The sequence below is a fragment of the Teleopsis dalmanni genome, chromosome X, assembly GCF_002237135.1.
Source record: "Teleopsis dalmanni isolate 2A chromosome X, ASM223713v2, whole genome shotgun sequence".
NCBI lineage: Eukaryota > Metazoa > Arthropoda > Insecta > Diptera > Diopsidae > Teleopsis > Teleopsis dalmanni.
In genome coordinates, this window is record NC_051848.1 from 34,513,820 (window position 1) to 34,530,228 (window position 16,409).

Below are 16,409 nucleotides of genomic sequence, written 5' to 3' on the forward strand. Positions count from 1 at the left end.
CTCTCTGGCAAAACTGTTTTTGATTTATAATTTATATTCCATATATGTATATTATTTTGTTATTTTATGAAAAGTTGGCTTTGAGCGAAGATGATATACCCAGATGATATACCCATATATGATTTCATCCTAATATAACATAGCAAGTGAATTGTGACTTTTACAGCAAATTAATAAAACTCCAAAATGCGAACATACAGAGTCAGGACTCAGAGTCAGTTGACTAATTAAGACTGACTCTGATGTTCAAATTAGGCAGGGTATGAGTTTAACTCTTGGTACTCTTGTAGTCTCAAAAAATTATTAACGAATAATTAAACATAAGAAATAATTCCAACATCACTATTGATGGGTATTTGGAAATACTCGAAATAAATAATAAAAAAATTAACAAAAAATAATATAAAAAGAATTTTTGTTGTTCTATTTTACTAATTCTCGACATCTCGCTATATACAATGGAATGAAAGAGAGATTGGCTGTAATGAGACTGATTTAACAGGTAGTATGACTGTAATAGTTAGTTACTAACAGCAGTCACATTAACGCTCTATTAATACATAAGGAATTAAATTACATAATTGATATAAATCTAAAAAAAAGCAACTTATGTTTTTCGCAAAATGAGGAATAAAATTATAAGGCAGCAAATCAGTACAAGTCAGCTTTTATATGGTAAACAAAAAAAAATTGTTGAAAAGCCTATACTAATTTTAGACAATCGAATTGGTGATACAGCATAATACCTTTGTATTACACTTGATGCTAGAGAGAGCATATCATAATGAAAGTAAATGTAATAAAAATTAAATTATTTGGCATCAATTGTTTGTTGTTGACGAAAATCAAATCTGTCCACATTAAATAAATTACTACCATATTAACAAATATTGCAGCTAACTGGACCTTTCGGGTGTCAAGCTATGGAGTTGCGCCAGCAAAGAGCACATTAAAGTTATTTAATGCTTTTAAAATAAACTGTATAAAGGTATTATATATGCACACCTAGTATGTTAGGAACGCTGAACCATATTACAACTTGAAGATAAATAGAGTTGCTAACAAAAAAAACACAGGGGAGGCCCATTATAGGAAACTACATGGATACATAAACGAAACCTTCTGCATGACTCATGCCTCTCCCGATGTTGAAACCAAAACAATCACAGGTTATCTTAATCATGTACGTTTTTCATTAATATAATAATGATTTTTTTATATACAGACTGGTTATTAGTTTAAAAAACTAGTTATAGTGTTATCACACATAGTAGTTTCGGAATGTTACACATATTTCAGAATGTTACACAGCGACTCTAGGAGTTCTAATATGGATTTTACTGAAACTTAATTAAATGTCAAAGACAAATGGCTTCGTATATGTGTAAAAACGCGATTGTTAAAAGTGAAAAAATAATTCCAAAACTTCTTTTTAAGCACATTGTATCGGCCTGTTGCAATACCACTAGATCTCAATTAGAGAAACCCTCGCCGTTTCCTATATACAACAAAATGTGGATAAGTCCATTTTGGGAATTTTTTCTAGATTATACAGTAATGCTGATGTTAAAGACTTTCTAATTTAAGCTGATAAGTGAATGATTGTGGATGATTATAAATCCATCTCAAGATATGTACCACAAAGTAAGTGATAATTTCGAATTAACGACATAGATATTACCAATAGATTGAAATCAATACATTTAAAACAAATATTTGATAAAAAGCTACCTTTTATTGATGATGTTGTAATTTAGAGATCTTAATATAATAGATAATTTAGAGTTCTTGGTGTTCAATATGTCGAACTTAATCCAAGATGTCAGACAGCCTCGACATGGCATTCCTGGATAATTATCTTGCACCCGCTGTGAAATAAACTCATAGTGCGTAAAGTGAGTCCTATTCCCGGTACTTTAATTGTGTACAAGGTTTAGCATTCGTCACATAAAATCTGTCGCCATAAAAGATGTAAAAATGCGTCGAAATCGGAATCTGTCTAGATGCGTCTGGACGATTTGTTGGTTTAAATATTAATCATTTACTGACAATAACTAATTTATTTCGATTTCGAATTTATACGGTTTAATTAGACAACTGTAAATAATATACAACGTTTTAAATTAGTTTCAAAAAATTATTTTATTGATACCGATATTTCGACTATAGATCTTCAGGGCACTGATACAATAATAATCAAACATCAAGCACTTAACATATATACACTTATACAGGATTTATAAACTTTTACTGTTTTTGATTTATTGAAAGTGTTTTTATATACTTGAAAATAGTTTTGTATATCCATCTTATAGTTGAGCCTTATGTTACTAAGGGTTTGTAAAATAATAGCTGTAGTAAAAAGAAATCCACTATTTTTGTATGAAATTAAAATAGGTCAAATATGCACCGATTTGTTCATTAACTTGTTGCTATTTTGTAGGTAATTTCATTATTCATCTCTCATAAAAGTCCTCGTTTCCATTCGTAAAAAAGTGACAAGTTCCAGAACCATTATCGATGTGCGTGGCCTGGCGTTGTCATGGTGGAACACAATTTCGCTCCTATTAACTGTTTCTGGGCGTTTGCTTCCTTAAATGATGAAATTGTTCTGATGAATGGTACAGTTAAGAGTTTGTCTGATTGTGTCTGTTACATTATCAGGACCATCAAGACTATTCATATTTTTAGCCGCCTGGCTTGCGTTTTCGTCTTTATCAAAAAAAAATTGTGGGATATTTTTTTCTGCTACTAAAAAAAAAGCTTAACAGAGTCTCACGCCGATATTATCAAATATAATTGGAGCAATCAAAATGACTTTTATGTTGCTAGCCCATGGCTTATGTAATCAAACTAAATCAAATGAGCAGATTTGCGGCAATTTGCATTCAAAAACGATTTTAGCAAATCGTTCATAAGTGATTAATTAGCCATAAAGGCAACGGCTGTGCAACATAATTAAAATGCAAAGCAAATCGCCAGAGTTCAACAGGTCGACGCTTGTCATTTAGAAGATCACACACTAACACTGCAAGATCCGATGAGATTAGCATTTTAAATTAAAAAAAATTTTATTAACAAAACAGTTTAGCTAATTTTTTGTGACATTTTAGCGAACAAAAAAAAACCGCAAAAGTATCTTTTTACAATATATTATACATATATATTGTTGGTGTTATAAAAAATTTTATTGAAAAAGTGTAAGCCTAAATTGATAATGAAATGTAGTCATAATAAAATTGAATTTACATAATTTAAAAAAAAAACAGAAAAACAGCAAACCAGCAAAAAGTGAAGCAAACAATACATACGGTTTAAATTGAAACAATCGAAGCAGCGGGCTGACGATCTCAGCTCTCAACTGGAGTTGGCAAAATTGCTAGCAAATTGCTAGCACATTAGCTTCAAAGCCATTCACGTCTTTCGCAGAAGAGCGAAGCCAATAAGCCAAGCTTAGCTAAACCGAGCCAAACACTCAAGCACAAGACCCGCGTGCAAAGGAACTCAAGTGTGGCAAAAACTTGCAAGCAGCAAACCCAAAAGCTTCAAGCTCGCCGTCAGCCGTCAGCCTGTTGCATGGTACCAGATACTTTTGCCGCAGATGTATTCATTCCGTGTGCCGCCTTCAAGAAAGACAGACACGATATTTCTAAAAGTGGAAACAGAAGCCGCGTTTAAGTAGAATTTTTCAAAATGCAATAAATAAAAATTGCATAAAATTTCCAAACAAAAGTTCAAAAAATCACACCAAATCTTAACCAAATACCAAAAAAAAAAAAAAATTAAATTAAAATTTAATATATTTATTTTTTAATTAAAAAAAATTATTAGTTTTAAATACGTTAAAAGAAAGTCTTCTGAAAGATCGTGTGGCAATATAAAAAAGGATTAGCGACCGACCTCATTTACTGTCCCGATTTTAAAATGCGCTGGCCGAACGTTGTGAGACGCGTAACAGAAAAAAGTGCCTGAAAATAAAAGTTAACAAAATTCAAGAAAATTCCTTTCTTTCTTAAAGGAATTTAAAAAAGTTACCAAAAATAAGTGCAATTTTAAGTTCACAATTAAGTCGTAAATTAAGCTGTAAATTAAGCAATCACTTCATAATGAAGTTCCTTTGGGCAAGTTTGCTACTGACAGCTGTTCTGACAGGAGGTAAATTTTTTTTTTCTTCGTGAAGTGTGAATGTTTCGAAAAAAAATTGTTTTCTTGTGTTTTATTTTTTTTTTTTCGAAAATTATTTGTTTCAGAAGTTTGTGGAATTATATTCAATTCTGTTAATTTAAAACATTTATTGCAAAGCGGTGTTCTGGATTTAAATGTTGTGCGCTGCTTTCTGAGAAACAGGAATGTCTGTCCCAATCCATACATAATGCATCGATTATATACACCGTAAGTATTAGTTTTTCGTACAATACTTATAATACTGACAAGTATTCAATAGAATTATAAAAATTTAACCTTTATAATAATACTTATAATAATTTATTATTTTTAATATTATTATTAATAAATTGTTATTGCGATCAATATTCAATGCGTTTAATTATTTTTACTGGGCTATTACTGGGTCATCAATTCAACCCATTAAAATTTGTACACTGAAGATAGACAAATACTATCTGTAACACAAATAATTTTTCATAAAAATTAATATACAATTAAATATTTAACACAAATTTATTAGTGTAATTTTTATTTAAAAAAATGCATTTTTATGTGTCAAATATAATAAAAAATTTATTATTTTATTATATAAATATTTTAAAAATTTAAAAACTTACAAGTTCACGAATTTTACAATATTATTTTTGCTATTAAAGGTTTTTGTGAACCTAAATAATATAATAATATTAATACCTCGCTCTGTGGAAGAAGTCAAATAAACTTCGAAATATCAGTCACGTTTATATAGCAAAATAACTATAAAAAATAAAAAAAAAAATAAGAAAAAATTATTATTATTTTAAAAATAAATTAACAGTTTTTACTTAAGTTCACATAAGCCTTTAACAACATAAATAATATTATAAAAATATTTTAAAATTAATATCATAAAACCATGATGACCTATCAAATGAAATAATTAAACCCTCCTGAGTGTACTCCGCTATTGTCAAAAAATTTTTCAACCTCTTTTTTAAGAAGAAGTGTTGTGCTATAAAAGGTTTAAATCGTTCCAAATTATAATAACAAAAGTTTCTATAGGTTAAAATAAGAACTGTTCTATCAATAAAGGTGTCCGTCAAAGTGTGGAGTTCATTTCCACTGTACGTATATATTTATTTAGAAGAGAACAATTTTTAAACGATCCATATTGTTATAAAAACTCTATAGAATATTTGTGTACTTGCATCTATCCATCTATCTATCACTTCTTCGGTATACATTGCAATAAAAGTATTAGAAGACCTTATTATTTATCGAGCCATATTTTTATAAAAATTTTATGGAAGATTTATATGTATAAACAATTTGTCGAAGATTTGTGTTGTTTATTGCATCCGTATAATGTTCACAAATTTGTAGAATATTTGTTTAATTTTTTCGATCTAGAAGATTCGAATTATAGTCGATTTATGTTATTTATTTGATCTAAATTACAATGAAAAGTTTGTGGGATATTTGTATTATTTATTCCATCTGTTTCTATAAAAATTTTTTTTACGATGACTATGCTATTTTTACATATATAATATAATATATAGAACATACAGTATATGAAATATATAAAAAGTATATAAATATATATATAATATATAAATATACATCTCTTATATGTATAAGAAATGTTTGTAAGAGTTTTGCATGTCTTCAGTCCATATTGCTATGACAGTTTGTAGAATATATATGCTATTTATTCAAAATTTTATAAAAAATTTGGGAAAGATTTATTTTATTTTATTTTTAAATAAATAAATATTATTAATTAAAAATATATATTTAAATATATAATATATAATTTAAAAATTTTTATTTTTAAAAATAGTATGAAGGAAATTTGTCTTATTTATTTATTTATAAATAAATAAATGTTTTTAATTAAAAATTAGAAATTAATATATATAAATACATATTTAAATATAAAATATAATTAAAATATTTTTATTTTTGAGAATAGTTTAACTTGATTTCTGTTATTTATTCGGTTCAAAATGCTATACAAAATTAGTAGAAGATTTGTGTTATAAGTACATCTGGTAGAATTCGGTTTTAGAACCCGTGAATAAAATGACTAAATATAAGAATTAATAAAATAATAAATATATATATATTATTACTGTTAACATTAATAATATATTTATCTTCCGATATCTATTAGCGATAGACATTCAATTAATAATAAACTAAATAAATAATAAACTAATAATTTACATAAATATTTTTAATAAAACTATTTATTATTATTTAAATGAATACAAATTGATTAATATATTTATTTATGGACTAATTAGTCAACTTCTATACTATTATAATGTTTTTAAAATTGCTAAAAAAAGTATGTTCCAATTTAAAATCAAAAATTGTCTTATATAACAAAAAAAAATTAAATCTACAACTGCGTCCAAACCTATCCAAATCTATGCACAGAACCTATCCAACCCTTAACCAAAATATTGATATATTTATGCATGTCTTTGTTCTTCATGAGCTATATTCTATATGCTAGCATATAACTGTATATAACTATATATAAATGGATATAAAATAGGTGTCGAGACAGAGAGCATATGGCGTCCATGCGATTTATATATCTTCTCTACCTTTTTATATACTACCTTAAGTTAAGAGAAACGATTAAATCTTTTACACTTTTTACACTTTTAATCATAACTCTTATCAAAGGTTAAGCTATAATTTATAAGAAAATAAAAACTAGTCTTAAGTTCCAAGTCGCTAAATAATAATACAAGTGTTTTTATTTAAATGTAAAATTAAATATAAATATTACTATTAATAAATAACTAAACGCATTTAATTAAAACTGTGGTAATGACCTACTTCCTTTAAAATATAATAGACCAATAAGAAAGTGATGGATGCGTATGTGCAAACAATCTTGAGCAGCAATTTAAACCAGATTCACGATTTTATTGCAATGAGTTTAAGTAAAACTTCATTGATCATTCAAGATCATTCAACTGGAAAGACCCTTTCTTCCCTTGATGCCCTTTCTTTGTTTCCTGGCTACGTTCATGCCATACAGTTTTCAATGCAGCTTTGTAAATAAGTAAAAGTGACGAAGTAACCAGTACCACTTTTTTATTTTAATATTAACTTGTTTACGTTTCACTTTAATGTGTTTTCGTCAATTGAGCCCTCCGTCAAGATACATTCCAAGGTATTTTATGGCATTATTTTTTGATATAACAGTTTCATTTAACTTTAGCTCTTGCACGTCATCTTTTCATTTCATAAAAGTGATGAGTACTGACTGCGACATGTGGTGATATAAATATTCAGGTATGTGAATCTATTTCCCAGTGCATCTAAATAATTTAGCAAATTTTGCATCGTCTCTACAATAGTTGGTTCAGTGGACATGAAAATTGTATCATCACCCTTAGTAGCAATCGTTATACCCTATTATCAGTTACGGGCTTAACAGAAGTGGTCAATATTTAGAAGATTGGTTCCAATATATTCCTAGAACGTTACAATGTTCACCATGGAGGTATCGAATATACTGTCCTAAAATGTTTATAGAAAACAGCGGAAAGACATTCTTTTTTTTTGATATTATTTTATATAATCTTACTTAATAACTAAAAAAATGCAGTTGCAATATTTCTTCTCTTAAGTAGTTAGGAAACTTATTCATAATTCGGCGACATTTTACAGAAATTCCATGTTTATTCAAATTTAATATAATATAATATATAAATATACTATTTATATAAATATTATAAATTAACATATACTTTTATACGAACATAAAAGTCAAGTACGGTCCATTTGGGTCAGTTGACTCTGAGCTTCAAATTTGGCAGGGCACAAGTACGATACTTGCAGTCTTAAAAAAATTTATTTACAAATAATTAAACACAAGAATTATTTTCAAGACCACTGATGATGGGTATTTGGCAATACTCGAAACAGCTTTATGGTCAGCCAAAAATTAAATTAATTAAAATAATATAAAATGAATTTTTGTTGTTGTAGTTCACTACCTTCCGAAGAATCTCTTCATAAAATATATTCAATTAAAAAAAATAATTTTCTCTTAAATTATAGGAAAAGCATTAAGCCTATTTCGAAAAGAGAAAAGGGTAATAAGAAAGAGATTTTAATTATAGTTTAAATAAACTCTCATAAAACATCTTAAATATATTTGTTGTAATATGAATAAATATAAATATCTGAATAATAATATAAAACAAAAATAATTATAATTATAATTTTGTCTGTATGGTCAGCCTGAAATTAAATTAAATAAAATAATAAAAAATGAATTTTTGTTGTTGTACTTCACTACTTTTCGAAGAAGCTCTTTATTACAATTTTAATATATTTATTTAATTATTTATCTAAATCACAAAAAAAGTGATAAATTGAAAAAGTAACGGACTAGTTAATTTGTATACTATAAATTTAGTAGATTTTTATAACTAAAAAAGTGAAGTTGTAAAATTTTTTTTATCAAGTATTTAACGAAAATACCGCACCCACATTTTTTTGGCAAGTTTCGAATATTAAGCTAGAAGTGGATATTATTTTCAAAATTTGACCAAAAACTCTTGTGGAATTGCTATTTTATATTATAATAATTTTTTATAGCAACTTTTTGTCAAGTCCAAAAACGTTTTGCCTTTTTTTGAGCGTCTGGTAGTAATAAACAACAAAATTTTTGCCAAACACTTGCAAAACTTTATTACAATTTTTTTTTTCAACAAGTTTAAAAAATTTTTGTCTAACTAAAAGACTTGCCTATATTAGTTAAGTGAACTATCAGAAGGCGCATAACAGTTTTTTCATTATAAGACTGCGAGCAGCTGCCGGGCATTCGGATTGTAATAAAATTATAAATATTTATTTATTTTTTTTTAAGTAACTCTAGAGTCTAGAGTGTGTTTAAAAATTTGATTTATTATTATTAAAAATTTTTTATTAGTTAATCAATAATCATAATAGTTAATAATAGCTTCGACTTTAGTGGCCTTTAGGAAACTTAGAAGAGTTTAAACTGCAAATGTACAGACATTAACAGCGAACCAAATAACGAAATCTTCCTATGAAGACAAAAAATCAAGCGTAATTTAAATGAAATCCCGCCTTTGACTTCTGCTTTGGGCTTGGAAAATGTACAGAAATTTGTGAGTGGACTAATGATTAACATAGATAGTTTTAGTAGATGTGCTGTTCTTAACATAAAAGATTAATTTTCACAACACATATTCATACTAGTGCTTTATTCAAACCGTTCAGATACTTTGTAAGAAGGAAAATGGCTTCTTACTTTTTTTCTAAGTCGTCTATATAAAAACATAATTGTCGATCATTTATTTTATAAATAAACCTACGTAAAGTAGGGTTCCATTGCAAAATATTTAACTAACTTTATATTAAAACTATTATAATTTAAATAATAGAGAAAGATTAATTTTTACATTCATGTATTTTCTATAGCTAATTTTTATCTGAATAGATTTGATTTACAATTTATTTTTAATATTTAAAGCTCTGTCGAATCCACTGTCTTTATTTAGGCTTACCCAGAACCAGGCTTCAGTTTTTAAGCGTCCCATTTATTAATACATGTGGCGATATTTCATTATTAGTTTAAGCCAGTGCAAGTAGCACTTGTGTTCGGTTGGTTCTAATATGCTCAATTCTCAACCTAAAATTCCGAGGAATGTGGAAACAAATAGGCTTTCTCAACTAATTGGAAAAGGTTCAATTTTCCTTCCACTACAACTACTTATCTATTTATTTAAAAACTTTTTTGTTAATTATCAATAGTGACAATCTAAAAACTGTGTTTTGACCTCCTTCAACAAATCTCCACCAACTTCGCATCCGAAACAATGTTCATTTAGTTGGTCATCTCAAAATTTGAAGCGTCCTTATCTACAATATCTTTTCAAAGCAAGCATCATCTAGTTTGTAAAAGCTTACTACAAAATCTGTCATTAAGTGTTTTCCGAGCAGACTTCTCTCATTCGTACGAATTAGATATCCTATAAATCCCCCTGCGGATAAAGGGTTAGAATATTCCCGAGTTAGCAGTGTCGTAGTGACTATAGTTAATACCCAAACTTACGCGGGAAGAATGATTGGTATTATTTTATCATCATTCGGCATAGTGTTGCATTTTTATCACCGGGTGATGTGACCCAAAGATTAGCAGAAGTTGAGTGGGCCCCCCTCCCTTTCGAGAAGTAAGTTATGTCCAAAATACATAACTTCATTTGTGTTGGTGGAAATTCATTAGAATTTCCATTACGGAGTTTATCGGCGCATTACCTTAATAAATCTTTTTCTAGAGCACAGCGGTCTTAAGCTTTAATGGCAGGTACCTACGCTAAACAGTACAGTCATATCAACGACTATTAAACTTTAGGTTTTGACTAGTACTACTTTAGACTGTGTGCAGTTCGTGGTAGTAGTTTACCTGATATATGATATAGAAGTCAACAAATTTCAATTAATTGTGAATTCCCTAATAAAAACGAAATTAACTAACTATATTAATTGCTAATCGCTTTATGTGACTATATCTGTCCTATTCTGGTTACTTGTTAGCAGTACTGAACATTGATTAAATAGAAGGTAGTAATGAGTGAAATAATAGCTTTAACTGAGATTTTAATAAATTTCTATCAATACATAATTTTAATAGCTTTTAGATACTATTTAAATCAATTTTTAAATTTATGTTTATATATATAATAAATATATTTATATTTATTATAATAAATATATTTATATTTATATAATAAATACATTTATATTTATATAATAATCTATTTATATTTATGTTTTAAAGTTTATGCAGGTTTTCAAAAGTAAAATATATGTATATTTTTATTTATATATTATAAAAGGAGGTAATAGTTTGGAAATTTTGAAAAAACCCAAAAAAAAAATTTTAATATTAATCAAATAAAATTCTTAGACTAATCTCACAGCTGTTTTAAATATTGCTAAATATCTATAACCAGTGATATACATTTATATGGTATGTATATATTGTATGAAATATATATTATATATTTCAAACATATATATATATAATATATTTAAAATATTTATTTGTATATATATATATATATATATGAACAGGCCTGTTATGAACATTGTTGTGTAAGATTATTATAATTTCCTTCTCTTATAATACATTTAAATTATATACATTTTCATTATTATTATATATTTTTTATATAATATTCATATAATATATCATATAGGTATATATGTATATATAAATATAAATTAATATAAATTTATATATGTATATAAATATACTATAAATAGAAACATAAATATGTATATATATTATTTACTTTTATATATATTATAAATATATTAAAATATGTTATATATTTTTATTTATGTATTATAAAAGGGGGTAATAGTTTGGAAATTTTGGAAATACCCAAACAAAACTGATCCCACAGCTGTTTTATATATTATATATACATTAAATTAAATATATATATATACGTATATAAATATATATTGATATATAATATAAATTTATATATATATATATAATTTAAATATAAACGGAAATTTTATATATATAAATATATATACATATATTATTTATTTTTATATACATTATAAATATGTTATATATTTTTATTTATGTATTATATAAGGGGGTAATAGCTTGGAAATTTTCAAACCCATAAATATTTTTTAATATTAATGAAAAGGAATGTTTAGACTGATCCAAAAGGTATTTTAAATATTGCTAAATATTTATAATCAGTGGTCTTTGGAAACATCTAATGGTTTACTTGTCTCTTTATAAATTTTAGACTGTAAGTGTCAGAAACTTAGCAAATGTGATCAGGTCCATTACCTGTTTTAACAGACAAAACCAAAGTACAGTTACTAATTTATACGTGTTATGTATTTTTTATATATTATAAAAAGTATTATCTATAAAAGTATTATCTTAGATGTTGTAATAGATATAGCTGATGTGTATATAAAACAGTAAACACAAGATAAAATTTTATTTATTTAAATTAAATTAAATTAGTTTAATTACGTAAATAGTAGTAAGGCTAAGGAAACTGAAAGCAATATAAATAAATTCAATTTAAAAAAAAATATAAATATACATCTGTAGATTTTAAAGTGTTAAAATAAAATAAAAAAATAGCAAAACATTGTCTATTTTGAAATATGCAAATTTTTTCTTAAAATAACGTGAAATGCAATTTGCACTGATTGGATTAATTATTGACTTATATCTATAATAAAATTGAAATCTGTTATGTATTAAAATGTTAATTCAAATAATTAAGAATTCATAAAAACAAAGATTAATCAAATGCAAAACAAAAGGCAGCAAATGGCAAATATTTCGCTAAGATTTTAAAGGAATTTAAAAAAATGAATTTTAATTTAAGTAACGAAATTTCGATAAATTACAAATTCGATTTTTAAAATATTAAGAAATGAATATCAATATCATAAATAAGTAAAAATAAATTTGTACCAAAAATCAAAAATAAAAAAAAGCAGATTTTTGTTATACAAAATATCTATGTTTCTATGTTTTATATAAAATAATAAAAAAAATATGAATTCAAAAGATTTACTTTATTGTTAAATAATTATTAACACAAATTTGTGAAAAAGTAAACTAAAAAAAAAAACAGTTTCAATTTCACTTCATTTTAATCTTAGTATATGAAAATTTAGAAATTCTATTTAATTAAAGATAATTATAATAAAAATAGCAAATTATGAATATAAAGCAATAGATAGTCTATTTAAATTCGAAACAGACTATGAATACCATCTCCAAATAACGGGCCTACGAAGGTTATTGAGAAAGTATCTACTAACATTTTTACAGACACCGTTTTTTCTTTTTTTTCGTATATTTTTGTTCTTTTTATAAAATATAAAAAACAATAAATATCTGAATATCTTAAAACGTTTTTATGAGTTCGGCATATTTGCTTTAAATGCCACAGTTTATTACCTCATAAATCATAAAAAAAATGTTTATTTAATTTTTATATGCTTTCAAAGTAATAATAAAGCAATAATATTATATTTTATTTTACTTTAAAGTATTTTTTTAAGTCAACTTAAATATTTAATTATGTATTTTTATGTATAATGTGTAAATTTTACAACTCAATTAATTAATTAATTAATTAATTTCCGCCATTTAAACTTAATTCGTATTGACATTGCAGACATAATTTTTATTTGTTTACTATTATACACGGCATATTATTTTTTAATTAATTAATTAGTTTTAATTATTAAAAAATTAATTTTATTCTTTACGGTTAGCTGAGATGGAAGGCATTACGCAATGTCATTTGGATCATCGTCAAATCGATATGCTATACACACCATTTCTGAAATATTTTTGACTAAAATACAAATATTCCAACCATTCATTCGGAGATCGAAAGTGTTATCGAATTTGTTACTTTAAAGTAGATCCCCTTTTTATTAGCAATATTTGGCAATTTCTTAACATAACGTACCTACCTCTAGGCTTCCTCTATGCACAGCTTTTTGTTTTTCTCATTTGAATATTCTTTGTTACTAATGTTCTGTTTGGCTTGAAGCCCCTCTCTCTAAAAAGGGAGGCTACAATTGCTCTCTTCTTAATATACATATAGTACCTTTTCAATAAATCGATCAATAAAGTTCCAACTTTATAACATTGTTAGTAATAATGATTCAATTATTACTGAGCTGGCATATCTCTTATGTTCACATCTCTTATGTTTTCTTCTATCTCCACAACTCCTAAGTTGTCTCTGTCCAGGTGCGTCAACTAAAAAAGTCTATAGATTTAGCAGCTTTGGCAGTAAATATTAAATAGATAGTATCAAAAATCACAGCTTGTAATTTCAACCCACTAAAATCTAACTCTTAAAAATAAACAATAAAAATTTTAATCATTAAATCGAAAGGGTCAATGTGCTGAGAACCCCATACCAGTAATCAAAGACAAAAATAAAAGTTAGCAGATTTAGCATTTAGAAATCTAAAGTTATCAAAACCAAAGCGTAAGGACGAAGTTAAAGAGAGAAAATATAGTTTTGTAAAACGGGTGAGATAATTAATGGAATTATATAAATAATAATGTTAATAATGTGTGACTATTACATATGTTACATATACATATTTTATAAAATACTGAAGCGCGAGTCACCAAAATGTGGTTATTAAAGAAGTTGATCCAATGAAGTTTTCACTTCTCATAAAAGGAGAGTAGGAAATATTGGAATAGTCTTATGCCTTATAGTTGCAATTAAATCTGAGGAAATAGTGCCAGTCCAATGAATGTGAGCCAAACAAAAGGTAGATATAGTTATTTTTTCCAACAATAACTTCGTGAAACATTTGCTGGAAACTTGCCTAGTATATTTCAATTGACAGCTAATCTCGAATGAGGAAATAAAACTCAGTAATATAGATTCGTTTTATCAAAGAAATTCGACTTTCAAAAACATAATAATAACACTTATACATAATAATAACTGTTATTGATTATAAAATAATTTGCTTGCTTTAGAATCAAGCACAATAAACGAGTCAATTCAAAAGACTTAAGCAGCAAACTTGTTTGCAGTTCATGAGATTAAAAATAGTCGTACCTATATACGATTATATGTTTTAATTAACTAAACTAATAAATTTTAAGAATAAAAAATCAAAACTTTAATTAATATAATAAAAATGTAAAACTTTAAATTTCTATATCTATTAAGTATAAAATAGTTATGTTAGTGCATTTAAATAATTATATATGTTATATAGGTACATTATAGTATATTTTTTAAAAGATGTTCAACTCCTTCACTTGTGTGATTTTTCTTCATTTCTACAACCATTTTAGATGATATATTAAATCCTGAACCTGTTGGTTATATATAAGTCTAGGCTGTCAGCCACAAACACTTCTCAAGTGGTTCGGTTCGGTGATATATTTCTTTAAACCATATTTTAGTTATGATTTGATCATTCTGATCATTTAACAGTTCTGATTTGAATAGAATTAATTATAAAAAGACCTAAATATATTTTGACGAAATGAGAAGTATTTATTACATATTTAATACTTATCACACTACAAAAACACATCTTTTAAGATTCCTTAAAGATCCATTTATAAATAGCTCTGAAGAAATTGCTATACAACATCATTCAGTTTTGAGAAATTTTAAATTTAAATTTCCTGCATCTCGGTAGACATTGAAAATGGACCTCCTTACTGCTTACTGAAAGTACTTTAGTACTAAACAGCTTTTATGCCTTGTAATCCATTACATGTGGGTACATAAAGTGACTTAACCAATTTAATTTATATGTAACTTATTGTATTAAAGACGCTGTCAAGTGACTCGAATGGTTTTATGTAATGTTACAACATTTCTTTTCAACACCTATGCAATGCATAATAATATAAATTTTTTTAAGAGGTTAATATATTCATTGTAATTTCAAAGTTATTTAATTGCGAATGCAATTGCTTTGACTACAACTCCAAACTATCAAGCCGGAACGGTATAAAATGACACATTTCTGATGATTTCATTAACACTTTTCAGTGGGATTTGCTTTGAGTTGAAGTGAAGAGTCATGAAAACTGATAATGTGAATTAAAAGTTTTTTTTTAAATAAAAAAGAAATGATTTTTTTTTTATATTTTACCCTTTGATGAAAAAGTATTTGACACGTCATCTAACAAACAACGCTCGCTTACAGATATTTTGAATAGAAAAATAATTTTACAAATACCTTTCTAAAAAATTTTTATCCCATCACAGATCCCATCAGAAGCTATCGCTACTGCTAATGTTTGCATGATAGATTTTAACTTTCACTTAATCCCTACCCTACTTTGTTTTCAATGTTTTATTTAATTATTTTAGTTAATGATTAAATAAATGATGACTTAAACTTTAAATATAAATTTCATGAAATAAACTCATAAAGCAAAATAAAAATACTATTCACATTAAATAGATAGTTTTTAGTGTCTTAATTGAATTTATGCATAACCGTGATAATCGTGATAATGAGGCCAGAACTTCATTAATTTATCTTCTTATGATTTTCATAAGTATGTATATCTCCGCACTTTCGAGACCCCGTAGGCCAGAACTTCATCAATGTATCTTCATATTATCTTTATAAAGATAACCGTGCGCGCTTTCGAAAATACTTAATTAATTATAAAAATTAATAATTAATAT

At 26.1% G+C, this 16,409-nt stretch overlaps 1 protein-coding gene across 1 annotated transcript in view; it reads left to right on the top strand.

Moving 5' to 3' along the window:
• Window positions 1-4,106: 4,106 nt before the first annotated feature.
• The window catches only part of LOC119688303 (lipase member H-A), a 29,474-nt gene continuing 17,171 nt past the window's right edge, over window positions 4,107-16,409 (top strand). Inside the window, exons 1-2 of the mRNA XM_038102982.1 lie at window positions 4,107-4,155; window positions 4,251-4,392. Coding sequence (XP_037958910.1) covers window positions 4,107-4,155; window positions 4,251-4,392 — 191 coding nt within the window. The remainder of the gene's footprint in view (window positions 4,156-4,250; window positions 4,393-16,409) is intronic.